Source organism: Oncorhynchus gorbuscha, linkage group LG23 (genome assembly GCF_021184085.1).
Source record: "Oncorhynchus gorbuscha isolate QuinsamMale2020 ecotype Even-year linkage group LG23, OgorEven_v1.0, whole genome shotgun sequence".
In the NCBI taxonomy this organism is placed as follows: Eukaryota; Metazoa; Chordata; class Actinopteri; order Salmoniformes; family Salmonidae; genus Oncorhynchus; species Oncorhynchus gorbuscha.
In genome coordinates, this window is record NC_060195.1 from 48,537,080 (window position 1) to 48,553,467 (window position 16,388).

The 16,388-nt window shown below is 41.0% G+C and overlaps 1 protein-coding gene across 1 annotated transcript in view; it reads left to right on the plus strand.

Annotated features, from left to right (window-relative positions):
* The window catches only part of LOC124011297 (follistatin-related protein 5-like), a 195,145-nt gene that overhangs the window by 138,132 nt on the left and 40,625 nt on the right, over window positions 1-16,388 (plus strand). Inside the window, 1 exon segment of the mRNA XM_046324524.1 lies at window positions 11,556-11,722. Within this exon segment, the coding sequence (XP_046180480.1) occupies window positions 11,556-11,722 (167 nt within the window).

Consider the following 16,388-nt stretch of genomic DNA (forward strand, 5'->3'; position numbering starts at 1 on the left):
AACTTCTGGAAGACGGGACATTCTTGGAACCTAAGGAGTATTGTGAAACTCTTCTACAATACTTTAGCCTGTTAGATTTGGTTCCAATTTGTCATCGATTTAAGTTAGAAAGGAGGTGAAATCCTCCTGTGGGTTTTGTTATGCCCCATTTGTCTATTATCTCAGTACCTCAAGTGGTATTGAGGATATTTCCTGAAAAAAATAAGGAAAAGCTTTTTTTTCTCAAAACTTTTCAAATGTTCCAAATCCATTAACACATTCGGGAAAAAACACAATTTTGGAAAATGAGACATGTATTGTGGATCAAATTTAACAGGACTCACTGAAGCCAGTGAGCAGAATGCTCTGCAGAAGCTTATCGTGAGAAAGCATGAGGATCCATTAATTGTCATTGCGCAGCGAGTGATAAATAACCCAAGAGTCGTCTTAATTTTTGCTAGCAGCATACCACTCTACATCCCACTGCTGGCTTGCCTCTGAAGCTAAACATTGTTGGCCCTGGTCGATCCCTGGATGGGAGACTAGATGCTTCTGAAAGTGGTGTTGGAGGGCCAGTAGGAACTGACTGGGATAAATCGGTTTCTTTCTAGAGCTCTGACCTGAAGATCACTGATGTCATGATATTTCTGAGTTCCCAGTTGTTTTGATCATGTAACTTACCCGGGTGTCCTGGTTTAACTCCCAATCTGGCCCTCATGGCCACCTAATTATACCCAGCTTCCAAGAGGCTCACCCCCCCCCCTGTAACTATTCCCCATGTCGTTTCTGTAAATGAGAATGTATTCTCAGTCAATTTACTACAGTAAAAGGGTTACTTAAATAAATAGAAATGCAGGCATGCAGGCCCAGAAAGCCACCCGTCTTTGTCTGTCGCTGCCCTGAAGGAGACAAGGCTGTCGCCTTTGATAATCTAATTATGATCGATAGTAAAGAACCAGAGTTTCAGTAACCCTTTTTTTCTATCTCTGCAAATCCACACGGAGATCCAGGGATTATGAAGCCCATAAGAGTAGGTCAAATAAAACAAGAGAATAGGACGCTCAGATCTTTATTACGTTCCAAATGGATCATTCTTGAACTGTTTACTTAACTACCAGCATGAATGACTTCAAATCGCTGATGTCAATGTGGTTTATTAGATGATATGACATTAACTGGTATTACCCTCGACTTCTAGAACATGGCTCACCTTTCCCAAATGGCACCCTAATCCCTAGTTATGCACTATATAGGAAGTCGGGCGCCAGCCTTAGACTGTGCAATGCCCCAAGGGCCTCCCACTCAGCAAAACAGAAGTGACATGTTTCGCCTGTCGCCCACCATCACCCTCTGGATCGATACTTCGGCCACTGACTGACAGTCAGCCAGAAGGAAAATAAAGCATGTACACCACCAGCTGTTTCCCTCTCCTCATCTATTCAGAAGTGCTTGATACTGAAATCAAGACATAGCGAAACAGTGATGCCTGCTGCCTTGCTACTTTAACATCCCCACGCCATAACGTTAAGGTGACATTGAATGTGCAGTATGTGGATGACGTCTTTAGCCTTATCTGTCCTATACCTGATGTATTCAAGGATGACACTACATGAAACTATCTGTAGTGTGGCAGGCTTCATTTATATCAGAAACTTGATCTAATTCAAATCCATTACTCCTGGAAAGATATTTGCCTTACTTTTTATTTATTTTTTAAATATGGGACGGAGTCAATGAATTATGCATAGACGTTAGTGTCTTATCTTTAACAGTGACAAAAACACTTCGCTGTGCTATGACTATTCCACAAAGCTGTATGCAAAACAGGCACACATCCTAAATAGTTCACCAAATAGCTACCTGCATTGCTATCTGCATTGACCCTTCTTGCACCAACTTTTTTAGACTCTATGCACACACACTGGACTCTACACACACACACACACACACACACACACACACACACACACACACACACACACACACACACACACACACACACACACACACACACACACACACACACACACACACACACACACACACACACACACACACACACACACACACACACACACACACACACACACACACACACACACACACACACACACACGCTGCTGCTACTGTCTATTATCTATCCTGTTGCCTAGTCACTTTACCCCTACCTATATGTACATATAGTATCTACCTCAATTTCCTCGTAACATTGCTTTGTACTCAGCTTTGTACTGGTACCCCATGTACTGTATATCTATCCTGCCCTGCCTTTCTTAAGTCCTCGAACGGCCAAGTTAACAAATAGATCACAGACCATTTCGAATCCCACCATACCTTCTCCGCTATGCAATCTGGTTTCCGAGCTAGTCACGGGTGCACCCCAGCCATGCTCAAGGTCCGAAACGATATCATAACCGCCATTGATAAAAGACAGTACTGTGCAGCTGTCTTCATCGACCTGGCCAAGGCTTTTGACTCTTTCAATCACAGAATTCTTATCGGCAGACTCAACAGCCTTGGTAATAATGACAATTACAAGAATACTGAATGAACACTTTTATTTTAACTTAATATAATACATAAATAAAATCAATTTAGTCTCAAATAAATAAAGAAACATGTTCAATTTGGTTAAAATAATGCAAAAAGTAAAAGTGCAATATGTGCCATGAAAAAAAGCTAACATCAAGTTCCTTGCTCAGAACATGAGAACATATGAAAGCTGGTGGTTCCTTTTAACATGAGTCTTCAATATTCCCAGTTAAGAAGTTTTAGGTTGTAGTTATTATAGGACTATTTCTCTCTATACCATTTGTATTTCATATACCTTTGTCTATTGGATGTTCTTATAGGCACTATAGCATTGGCAGCCTAATCTAAGGAGTTGATAGGCTTGAAGTCATAAACAGCGCAATGCTTGAAGCACAGCAAAGAGCTGCTGGCAAACGCAGGAAAGTGCTGTTTGAATGAATGCTTACTAGCCTGCTGCTTACTAGCCTGACTGTTCTATCAAATATCAAATCATAGACTTAATTATAATATAATAAACACACAGAAATACGAGCATTAAGTCATTAATATGGTCAAATCCGGCATCTATAATTTCAAAAACAAAACCTTTATTCTTTCAGTGAAATTCGGAACTGTTCCGTATTTTAACGAACGGGTGGCATCCCTAAGTCTAAAAATTGCTGTTACATTGCACAACCTTGTATGTTATGTCATAATTATGTAAAATTCTGGCAAATTAATTACGGTCTTTGTTAGGAAGAAATGTTCTTCACACAGTTCGCAACGAGCCAGGCGGCCCAAACTGGTGCATATACCCTGACTCTGCTTGCACAGAACGCAAGAGAAGTGACACAATTTCCCTAGTTAAAACAAATGCATGTTAACTAAATATGCAGGTTTAAAAATATATGCTTGTGTATTGATTTTAAGAAAGACATTGATGTTTATGGTTAGGTACACATTGGTACAATGACAGTGCTTTTTCTTTTGAATGCGCTTGTTAAATCATCACCTATTTGGCGAAGTAGGCTATGATTCATTGATCATGCAGGTAGCCTACTGGTTAGAGCATTGGATTAGTAACGGGAAGGTTGCAAGATCGCGTCCCTGAGCTGACAAGGTAGAAATCTGCCGTTCTGCCCCTGAACAAGGCAGTTAGCCTACTGTTCCTAGGCCGTCGTTGATAATAAGAATTTGTTCTCAACTGACTTGCCTAGTTAAATAAAGGAAAATAAAAATGCAGGACAAGCTAGATAAACTGGTAATATCATCAACCATGTGTAGTTAGCTAGTGATAATGTTAAGATTGATTGTTTTTTATGAGATAAGTTTAATGCTAGCTAGCAACTTACCTTGGCTCCTTGCTGCACTCGCATAACAAGTGGTCAGCCTGCCACACAGTCTCCTCGTGGAGCGCAATGTAATCGTCCAAAAATGCCGATTACCGGTTGTTATGAAAACTTGAATTCGGCCATAGATGTTAGTCTTCCTCCTCCTTCCTGTCAATCTCGACAAACAGACCAACAGAAAGACAGACAAACCGACAGAAGTGAAGCATTTCCATGAAAACAAACACACTGGCTTCATCCCTCTTGAACATGTCAAGGCTCTTGTCAAGGAGGGGTGAGTTGTTGACATGCTCACATTCGGAACGCAGTCTAGAGAGGTATGCAAGTATTGGAGCAACATTATACTTTGAACACACCGGTGCTATTAAGAACCCTCCTGTGGAGCTAGAAGGCAATTACTTAATGCATCCCTGGACACTCAGCTGTGTGTTGAGCTCACTCCATCTCGCTTTTCATCAGTCTGCTGTTGATATGGCTCACCGGCACACCTTAATCAAACATGCCTTTGAGACACACACACACGGAGGCACACACACACACACACACACACACACACACACACACACACACACACACACACACACACACACACACACACACACACACACACACACACACACACACACACACACACACACACACACACACACACACACACACACACACACACACACACACACACACAGAGACAGACAACACCCACTTGTCTATCACTCAATATTATTCACTGTTGTGAACCGCATGATAAGGAATAGGTGCTCACTTGAAACAAAATTGACTTCAAGAAGTAGCAAATTATTTTAAACAAAATGGACTTCAACAAATACCAAATAGCAAATGATACATATGGGAGCATCGGAAGGAGCGGCATGGGTAAGGAGGCACATACTCCAAATCATCATCGCCCCCTTAAGATAAACCCAAATACCAAATACGCCTTTGATTTGGAGCATTTTTCTCAATGCCTTTTTCACAAAGTAGTTTGAAATTTGTCAAATTAGAATGGTCTTCAGCCATGTTGAAAGCTGATGTGTGGTCAGTCCCACGAGGTCAGTCCCCAGCTGCTCTGAAAACAAGGCCCCACAGTCATTTATTTTTACCTTTATTTAACTAGGCAAGTCAGTTAAGGACAAATTCTTATTTTCAATGACGGCCTAGGAACAGTGGGTTAACTGCCTGTTCAGGGGCGGAACGACAGATTTGTAAGGTAAAATAAAGCTTGGGTATTTGAACTTGCAACCTTCCGGTTTCTAGTCCAACACTCTAACCACTAGGCTATCCTGCCAAAGGTAATCAGCAAGACCATTTGCTCAACTTTTACAGGCTTCGCTCACATTAATAACCTTGGAGCAGAGGTTTTTATTTCAATTGGCCTTACATTCAGTTTTCTTTCTGAAGCTTCAAGTCTCGTTCAAAGTATTACTGGTTTTGGCAAGGTTGTTCATATCTGCAGACACTGATATTGGAGCAGGTAATTAAGTCGAACTAACCCTGCTATCAGTCTAGGGAACCCTATACCCAAGTGAAGTGACTTAGGGGTCGTTCAAAAGTATGTAACAGTACTCCACAATATATATATATAAAAGAACAGCAGCGGTGGGGATACATCCAACAGGACTGATGACACCTCTTTGAATATGCTGTGCCACAAGTATAAAATATATGATGGAGGGAAAGCACAAGAGAGGGAAAGAGAAAGAAACAGAAAACGAAAGGGATAGGTGAGCAGGGGAGTCGCTAAACGACAGTGGGTAGCTATTTATCTCTTGCCTGCCCCTTTGGCTACTACACTTCCTGCAGCCCCAGTTATTTTTCTTGACAAACACTGTTCCTCTACTGTGCCATAGGTGATTTAGACTCCGGTGGTGGGCATGGACCACCATCCCATTATGGGAACAGTCGGAGAGAAAATGAAAAGCCAGACCCAGCCTATTAATCACTAATTACAGGCTGGATGTTGAAGGTTCGGTCCCTCCCAGGAGAAGAGCCATGGAAGTCCAAAACAAGACGAAAGTAGCAGCCAGGCCACTTGCCTGTCTGATAAATCAGAGGCCAAAGAAGGTGAGCCAAAATGTCCAGCAGCCCGTGCTCCAGTTCGACCTATAAGGAATTGCCCATTCTGTGACTTCACATTCAAATCGTTTTCCCTCCGACGGTATGATGATGATGGAGCTCGCCGGCTGGCAATTGATCTTTTTTAAACTCCCCCATAACTTCCCCCGTTTCAGTCCCCCCGAGATTGCCTGTGAATCAACTTTATCGCTTGGAGCGCATTTACAAAGCATTAAGATACAAGGGACACGTAATTGAATGGTTAGGGAGGATATTATTGGAGGAGATCTTGTGGGTATATTTTCCGTCACTATAAAGCCTGCTGGGTTTTGAAACGTCCATGCGTCGTGTTAACCGTGATGTTATCAGGGTTGTTTTGCCAGCAGTGTCGACGGGTAGGAGGACCATAATAGAGCCAGGGGTAGGAAGCTTGGATGTTGTATTGTTTGTGGAGTAGGATGTCCGTTGTAGACATCTATATTTGTTTACGTGATATTGGCCCGACAGAGTTCAGTGAGCATGTCAAAAGATGACCACCGTTTGCTCTCGGCAACCATATTTATTTTGAATATTTTGATCAACAGTGTGTTTATGTCATCTTTAGACCCGTATGACAATAGTAAATCCTTGTATGAATCTCGATCTGCTTCTAGGAAAACATCAAGTGACTTTATTTTTTATCTCGGCTGTGTCCAATAAACCCAGAGCTGAACTCTGAAAATTAGTTATTTCATTGTTTACAAACTCTTAACGTCACAATAGATTAAGTTTGCACTCAATTATTTGTAATAGATTCTACTAACTTTTTACAACTCTTAGAGTAACATATATCCATTGATTGGGTTGTGGGTCATTAATGGACAACTATATTCAAACATTGTCTCTGATTTTTACGCCGATTTACGCCGAGACTGGACAATTCAGGAACACTCAACACCTATTGGAAAGCCATTCTGGTGTGTGTTTGGCCTTAACATTTGTGTATTTGTCCCGCTGAAAAGATAACTATCCCAAGGTTAGTTATTCAAAAGGGTTTCATCCAACTTTTTACCTGAACTTTGCTCCTTTCATGTTTCTTTCATCTTGACAAACTCTCCAGTCCCTGCCAGTGACAAGCATACCCATAATATAATGCTGCCACCACAATACTTACAAATACAGAGGTTCAACAGCATTGCATTCACTCCACAGTGCTGACCTCTATGACAAAATGAAAAGAGAAAAGCCTGTGTATAGAAATCCACAAAAAAGCATCCATTCTGTTTCCAACAGGGCTGTTAAGTAATATACAGCAAATAAATAGACATTTTGGCCTAAAAACAACTGGCTTGGGTTAAACACTATACAACACATCACAGAGTGAAACCCTCTGTTTTCTAATATTGTGGCGGCATCATGTTATGCGCTTGTTATAGGCAGGTACTTGTGAGTTTGTCAGGATCAAAAGAAACATGAAAGGAGCAAAGCCCAGGTAAAATATTAGAGGAAAACCTGTCTGTCTTCTGAAAATCTGACCCTATAATATAGGTTTTTTTTCTTCATAGGGACAGGTTTTAATACTGAAGACTCAAGATGTGTTGAGTGGTCCTGAGTGGTCCAGTATCAGGCCCGACTTACAGTGCCTTCAGAAAGTATTCATACCCATTGACTTGTTCCACATTTTGTTGTGTTACTGCGTGAATTCTCACCCATCTACACACTATACCCCACAATGGAAAAGTTAAATAATGTTTTTAAAATTCTTTGCAAAATTCTTGAAAATGAAATACAGAAATATCTAATCTACATACTGTAAGTAATCACAACCCTGAGTCAATACATGTTAGAATCACCTTTGGCAGAGGTTACAGCTGTGAGTTTTTCTGGGTAGGTCTCTAAGAGTATTGTACAATATTTGCACATTATTCTTTAACAAATTCTTCAAGCTCTGTCAAGTTGGTTGTTGATCATTGCTAGACAGACATTTTCAAGTCTTGCCATATATTTTCAAACCTATTTAAGTCAAAACTGTAACTAGGCCACTCAGGAACATTCAATGACATCTTGGTAAACAACTCCAGTCTATATTTGGCCTTGTGCTTTAGGTTATTGTCCATCTGAAAGGTGAATTTTTATCACAGATACAGGATGCCTGTATCTTTGTAGTAACTGAGTGTATTGATACACCATCCAGTTCACCGATGCTCAAAGGTATATTCAATATTTATTTTTTTACCCATCACCCATTTGGTGACCTTCTTTATGAAACAAGCACCTCCCTGGTCTTTGTGGTGGAATCTGTGTTTGAAATTCACTGCATGACTGAGGGACCATACAGATACATGTGTGGGGTACAGAGATTAGGTCGTCAGTCAACTTATTATGTAAATTGTTAAGCACCTATTTGGTCCTTCTGTAGCTCAGTTGGTAGAGCATGGCGCTTGTAACGCCAGGGTAGTGGGTTCGATTCCCGGGACCACCCATACGTAGAATGTATGCACACATGACTGTAAGTCGCTTTGGATAAAAGCATCCGCTAAATGGCATATATATATATATATATACCTATTTACCCCTGAACTTATTTAGGCTTGCCTGTAACAAATGGTTTGAATGCTAATTGATTTGAATCATTTCAGCTAATTTGTAAACAATTACAAAAACATAATTCCACGTTAACATTATGGGGTATTGTGTGTAGGCCAGTGACACAATATTTCAGTTGAATAATCCATTTTAAAGTCAGGCTGTAATGCAAAATGTTTTGGAAAAAGTCAAGGGGTGTGAATACTTTCTGAACACACTGTAAATCTGTATTTGAATCTTGCTGTGCATCTATGTGCATCTAAACAAATTTACTGAGCTTGAGAAATTTTGAAAATAATTATTACAGTAAAACTTGCCCAAAGAGTTGTGCAGAGTCGGTAGAATCTTATTCAAAATTATTCACAGCTATAATGGCTGCCAGAGCTCCTTCCATCAAGTATTAACTCTGGGGTGTGAAGACATACGCAAACATTTTCCACCATTTTTCTTTGACTTTGAAAATGTGGACTAGGTGGTGTAGATCGATAGGAAACAAATCTAATTGATTCCCTTTTTAGATGTAAAGTTAAGGCAGCAAAATGTGAAAACTTAGAATGAAGTGTGTAGACTTCTACTAGCGACTGTGTGTCCTCGTGTGTCTTGGATTTAGGGTTCCACATGGGAATTTCACAAAGGACAAAACATTGTTCCAGGACAATCGTATACAATCCTCTCTCCATGAGAAACATCTCCCAAGAATTCTTGAAACAATGTAGAAGTGGAATTGTACATATACATGACTTAATGACACAGTTAGCTTCACTTAATCTTGAAAAGAGCAATCCTGTTTTAAGTTATTTCGTGATCTTTTAAACCCTATAGTAATACTGGACATGCATTGCTTGGAGTTATGAACCATTTTAAAGCATTAGTCAATACAATCTCAACTCAGGGCAAGAAGTGCAGCAAGGTGTATCTTTATTTGTGTTTCCTACAGAATTAGGTGTCTGCAGTCTTCAAGCATTGATCATATGGGGGTTATTCCAGTTCAGGAATCACATAAATGGTACAGACACAACAAACAGATTGACTTAGAAGATTGTTATGTATGAGCAAGACTTTTGCTAAAAGGTAACCTACACCACATGGAGAGTTTAGCCTAATTCCAGCTCATTAAATCAAAGTGGTTGCATACACCAATTTGCAGATGTTATCACAGGTGCAGTGAAAGGCTTATGTGTCTAGCTCCAACAGTGCAGTAATACCTAGCCATACAAAATGATTCACACATAATCCAAAAAGGTTAAAAAAAAGAAATTGAGAAATATCAGAACGAGCAATGTCTAAAGTCCGGAATATACATTTAAATCAGAAAGTATTCATACCCCTTGACTTTTTCAGCCTTATTACAGCCTTATTCTACAATGGTTTAAATTACAAACAGTTCCTCGTCAAGCTACACACAATACCCCATAATGACAAAGCAAAAACATGTTTTTATGTACATGGGGCAGCAGTCTCTAAGGTGCCGGGTGGTAGCCAGCTAGTAAAAGTCACTAAGGTTCAGAGCAGGGTACTGGACGGAGGCCGGCTTGTGGTGGCCTGGAGATGGAAGCTGTTCATCGGTCTCAGGTCCCAGCTTTGATGCACCTGTACTGTCTTCCCCTTCTCAGTTGTGTTTCGGTGCGCTAAGCTAATTGCTAGTCTCCGGAACTGGGCTTTTCTTTCATTAGGTTTTGTATTTCATGCTCTCATGAGCAGAACAAATTGAGTCAGTGTTTCCTTTTGCTCTGTTGCTCATTAGCCCAAGAGGAAAATTAAAAGGCTCACACTAGTTACAAATCTAGTTACATAACAGAGTTAAAGGGATGCTGGGGTAACAGATTCTTTTTTCATTCATTGTCTCATTGAAGAACTGGAAGCGTAATAGTCGCTAACCATCGACACCCTTACTGGCCACACACAAAAGGTCTCTGTTTTTCCAAGATGTTTTCTGTGCTTTGAGTCCCTTGTAAATGAAAAACAAGTTAACATTAACATACATATATATTTTTAATAAAGGCTGTAGATTTATGGCAGCATAATACAGCATATTGTTATAGAGTAATATGCTTTCAATAGAGCAATCAGTGACGTTAGCAATATGTGGAGGACTGGGGTTTCTTTTGGTTTGCCGGTGCATTTCAAGTAATCGCTTTATGTAAATATTACATAAATATGGTGGCATTGTGGGAAATTGAATAGAACACCCACAATCCCTTTGGAAAAGTCCACACGATAATATGGATAGCTAGTTGGGTGGATGAAATCCTTGGAGATATGGGGATGGTTTCAATTAAATGTACATTAAACCTCTTGTTTACTCAATGTTTTTACATAGCTCCTAATGTCATACATTTCGTCTTGATATATGAACTCATTATGTTTCCCCTATGCATATTTTACCAGGAAACAAACAATATCATGCAGTAATGCTGTGCCTTGCCAACAAAACACTGGCTAATTGAGACTCTTTCTGTCTATTCTACTTTTTTCAGCTTGATTAATTCAAAGAATGTGCACAAACACACTGTGCCATAATCACTCTGCTTTTCAGTGTGCTGTGCTCACACACACAAAACATAATTTTGCGTACTTCTTTGATATGTAGAAGTAAATACATGCACACACACACACTGACACAGTCTTCCGCAGCTAACCTTTTAGGGTCGTACAATTCAGTCCCATTCAAAATCCTATTTTCATTCATCCTTAACCCAAAAACCAAACCTTAACCCTAACCCTAACCCTAGCTCCTAAACCTAATTCTAACCCTTACACTCATTTTAACCTTAACCCAAAACCTTGACATTTCTTGTTTACTACAGTTGGTAGTTACACACACACACACACACACACACACACACACACACACACACACACACACACACACACACACACACACACACACACACACACACACACACACACACACACACACACACACACACACACACACACACACACACACACACACACACACACACACACACACACACACACACACACACACGTTTCAATTCTTACATTTAAGCACCCTGGTAGAACAAAAGTGGCTGTGTCACCGCTCTCTATGACTAACGGGTGATCTAATTACCAGCTGGCTTTCTTTCTTTACAGAAGTGTTCCAGCTCACCCTGCCCGATGACCAGAAATTGAGGATCACCACGGTAACCGTTGGCCAGAGTGCCATCTTGACTTGTGCAATCACAGGGGAGCAGAGGCCTCCCATCATCTGGAAACGCAACAATCAGGTTCTCAACTTGCTGGATCTGGAGGACATAAACGTAAGTGATGCCTGCAGCCTCACCTGAAATACAGCTGAACTTCTAGTTTTGTAAGACACACACACACACGCACACACACACACACACACACACACACACACACACACACACACACACACACACACACACACACACACACACACACACACACACACACACACACACACACACACACACACACACACACACACACACACACACGCTTTCTTTAACCTGGACAAATCAAAAGGTTGACCTAGAGCTTTTGAACATTTTGGGTTTGACAGTTATTCAGTCTGCTTAGAGGGATTACCAAAGGGGTTCAACTCCAATGGGGAAGCACCTACTTTTACTTCCCGCTGAGCGTGTCATCGTCTCTGACATTGTCTATGTGCTGAATCTGCTGGTAGTCCCCGACAACCACCATGTCGCTTTCATCCTTCTTCAAAGGCAGGACACTTAGAGACTTGAGGTTCAGTGAGTCACCAGGCAACACTGCCCACTTTCTACGTTCTCCCCCTTCATGGTTGGCCAAGCTATAGCTGACTCGACCATGCGTAATTGAGTCAACACTGTCGCATTAGATAAAGGCGGTCCAGCGAAGCCGCTAATGTAACATTAAATGTTGATGACCTTTTAAACTGTGTGAGGAATTGCACAGCTGCCGCCAATCATCACCGAGTACCATCATCCCTGGGATCGGATTTCTGTCCCAACTGTTTCCAAAGTGCTTCAGCTTCTTATGACCCTCCATTTACATGAAGAATCTTCTTCTTTCATGGCCCCGTCCATCGCCGACTCTCCAAGGTGCTTGATGACTAGCATGTGAATGCAGGTGCACTGACACCCCCCCCCCCGGTCCCCTCTATAATAAATGATTCATCATTTTGTATGGCAAAATGACATGGGAATGCATCAAAACAAGCCTATGCCAAGTTGGATTAAAGTGAGTGAGCTAGATGTAACTCTTGGGTAAAGTAACGCCTTGTCAGGTCAAGTTAAATCGACTTCGATGTCATTCAGCTCCTGTGTATGGTAGATATTTTCTAAGACTGTTTTATTTTACTCGCTCCATGTGGGCAGCATCGGGCAACCGCTGAAGACATCCAATGGAGTTCAGAGGCTTTGCAACCTGAAGGGGGGTCTTTGTTTCTTCCTCTTCACATAGAATAACTTATTTCCCTGTTGAATGGAAGGAGACCCCTTTTATTGTTAGCATCGACATACAGTTAGTTGATATCAACTGTTATTGTACTAACTGGTTCCTAACACGATGTGCTGTGGTGTAGTAGAAAACCAACCTTACACGGCGTTGCGGTGTTACGGACTGTAAACAGCTCAATTGAATTGGACACTACACTGTACTGTATGTACACTATTTAAATTCAGTCACAGGCTAATGAAGTCAAGTTGGGATACCTTCGTTCTGTTCTGTTAGTGTCAGTTTCCGTGCCATTCAGGTTAACTGTATTCTGCCCACCGCTTCCCTCAATGTGAGCTCAACTGTGATCCCGGTGTCTGTCAGCTTTGGATTTATTTTCCTGTAGTCGTCTTAACAAGGTTGTCCCTGACCTTGGGCAGATGATTACCGCAGATGGCCTATTGTTATGAACAGCCCACCAGCCATGAGAACAACAAAAGACTCAAGAGATTGTCGTTTAGTCTAGTTAGTCAGTCAGACAGTCATTTCTTACTAAACATAAAAGTGTCTGTACCAAGTGTTTTATCACTAACTAGACTAAGCGAAATATCAAGCAAAAACCCCAAACCGGTTTAGCCTAGATTATTTATTGCCCTTAGTCTTGTGGCTAATTGCCAACAGAGTTGTTCATAGCAAAGTGAGTGGATTTATACACACCTGGTGTTCACCAACCCCCTCTGTGAAGGCCAATTATCCAATTTCACCAAAGTTTCGGTATAATTGTGCCTTTTAATATGCCAAGGCCTGAACTGCCAACACTAATTGGAGTTGTACTTCTGTAAATGGATTTCTAGGATTTACACTGTCTCATTTAACAGACCACTTCCCTTTAAGAATGGGTGTTATTTAAAATATTACAAAATCTGTCAACAGTCCGACTCAGTGAATCCCACATTAATCCTAATGGTGTGCTCTTATTATGGAGTTCAATAGAGCCGGTTTCCATTTTGACAAAGCAGCTTACTCTAATCCCATGAATACGACAGTTGCTGGGCATTGCATCATCATCCTCAGCTGTTGGCTGGTATTAGGATGCTCCAGGCAGGAGAGGGCCGAAGCATGATGAAGACTGCAAGGATGAGTGCTCTGCTTGGGAAAGTATCTACATTGAGTCTTGTGTCTAGACTGCCTACTCTGCACGTCCGGCGTAGAAGCTTAAGGAATTTATGTGGAATTGTAATAGAGGAGAGAGGAGACAGTATGTCTCGGTGCTGTACTTATCTTGAGAGTCTTGGTTCGCCCTGATCAAGGGTTTATGCGTATTGTGGTTTATCTCCCAATGTTCAAGGGCCTATTGTACTGAGTGGGGTAAAGCAGCTAGGATTTTAATCTATATAGGCATACTTTACACTGCATGTACAGTACTAGTCAAAAGTTTCATCATTCCCTCCTTCAAGGGATTTTCTTTATTTTTACTATTTTATACAATGTAGAATAATAGGGAAGACATTAAAACTATAAAATAACATATGGAATCATGTAGTAACCAAAAAAGTATTAAACAAATCCAAATATATGTTATATTTGAGATTCTTCAAAGTAGCCACCCTTTTTCTTGATGACAGCTTTGCACACTCTTGGCATTCTCTCAACCAGCTTCATCAGGTAGTCATCTGGAATGCATTTCCATTAACAGGTGTGCCTTGTTAAAAGTTCATTTGTGGAATTTCTTTCCTTCTTAATGTGTTTTAGCCAATCAGTTGTGTTGTGACAAAGTAGAGTTGGTAAACAGGGGACAGCCCTATTTGGTACAGGAAAGGAAGACCCAGAGTTACCTCTGCTGCAGAGGATAAATTCATTAGCCTCAGATATTAACTGCGCCTCAGATTGTAAAACAGACATATCTCAACATTAACTGTTCAGAGGAGACTGCTTGAATCAGGCCTTCATGGTCAAATTGCTGCAAAGAAACCACTACTAAATGACACCAATAATAAGAAGAGACTTGCTTGGACAATAGAATGGACATTAGACGGTGGAAGTCTGTCCTTTGGTCTGATGAGTCCAAATTTTAGATTTTAGATTCCAACCACTGTGTCTTTGTGAGACGCAAAGTAGGTGAATTAATTATTATTATTATGGAGGAGGTGTGATGGTGTGGGGGTGCATTGGTGGTGACACTGTCTGTGATTTATTTAGAATTCAAGGCACACGTAACCATCATGGCTACCACAGCATTCTGCAGCCATACACCATCCCATCTGGTTTGGGCTTAGTGGGACTATCATTTATTTTTCAACAGGACAATGACCCAAAACACACATTCAGGCTGTTTAAGGGCTATTTGACCAAGAATGAGAGTGATAGAGTGCTGCATCAGATGACCTGGCCTCCACAATCAACTGACATCAAACCAATTGAGATGGTTTGGGATGAGAGTGGAGGAAAAGCAGCCAACAAGTGCTCAGCCATATGTGGGAACTCCTTCAAGACTGTTGGAAAAGCATTCCAGGTGACTACCTCATGATGCTGGCTGAGAGAATGCCAAGAGTGTGCAAAGCTGTCATCAAGTGTGGCTACTTTGAAGAATTTAAAATATATTTTGATCTGTTTAACACTTTTTTGGTTACTACGTGATTCCATATGTGTTATTTCATAGTTTTGATGTCTTCACTGTTATTCTACAATGTAGAAAATAGTAAAACAAAAATTAAGAAAAACCCTTGAATGAGTAGGTGTGTCCAGACTTTTGACTGGTACTGTACATGTTGAGCTATAAGACTTCTCTATTCGCTATAAATACTCCAATTCATATTGTAGGAAACACAACATGCATGAAATAAATTAAGATGTATGATGAGTAGTGTAACATGGTGGAAAGCGTGTCAACTTCTGATAGTTGCCATTGTGTCATGTCTTCCGTCAAAGTGAACCTTTACTCAAGTCTTCCTTTTAACTAACATCTAAATGTTTAATTTGTGTTCTTTCTCCCCAGCAGATCCCAACACAGGTAGGTTTCATCGGAACTGATGTCATCCACAATAAAAAGCCCACAAAGCTAATGAATTCCCTGTCATGGATACATCTGACCTTGACATCATATTGAAGAAGTCGGCTTATACACCTGGCCTCACATGTCCTGCCCTTTATTATTGTCACATCTCCCACCCTGTATTAGATGCCAATGAGACAGTTCCTTGGTGTTCTTTAAGAGGTCAGCTGGTCATGCAAAGGGTTGCTGGCAGCCATTTTTTTCCTATCAGGATTGCCTGTAAATCTTCTTCCTTTTCCTCTTTTTGCTCCTCTGTCTCACCGTCTCACCTTCCCTCAGCTATGTCTGAGAGGTGGAGGGGGAAGGAGGGGTGGAGGAAGGGTGCGGGGTCGATCGCCTCCAGTGCCTCTAGTTCCACCCCTCTGCGTTTCATTTCTCCCCCCATTCATTTTTCATTTAGAAGGGTGACACAATATGCTTTCCGCAGAGGGGCCAAAACGTGCCATCAATTCCCTTCACACAGCGATGGTATGATGATCCGGCACAGCCCGAGT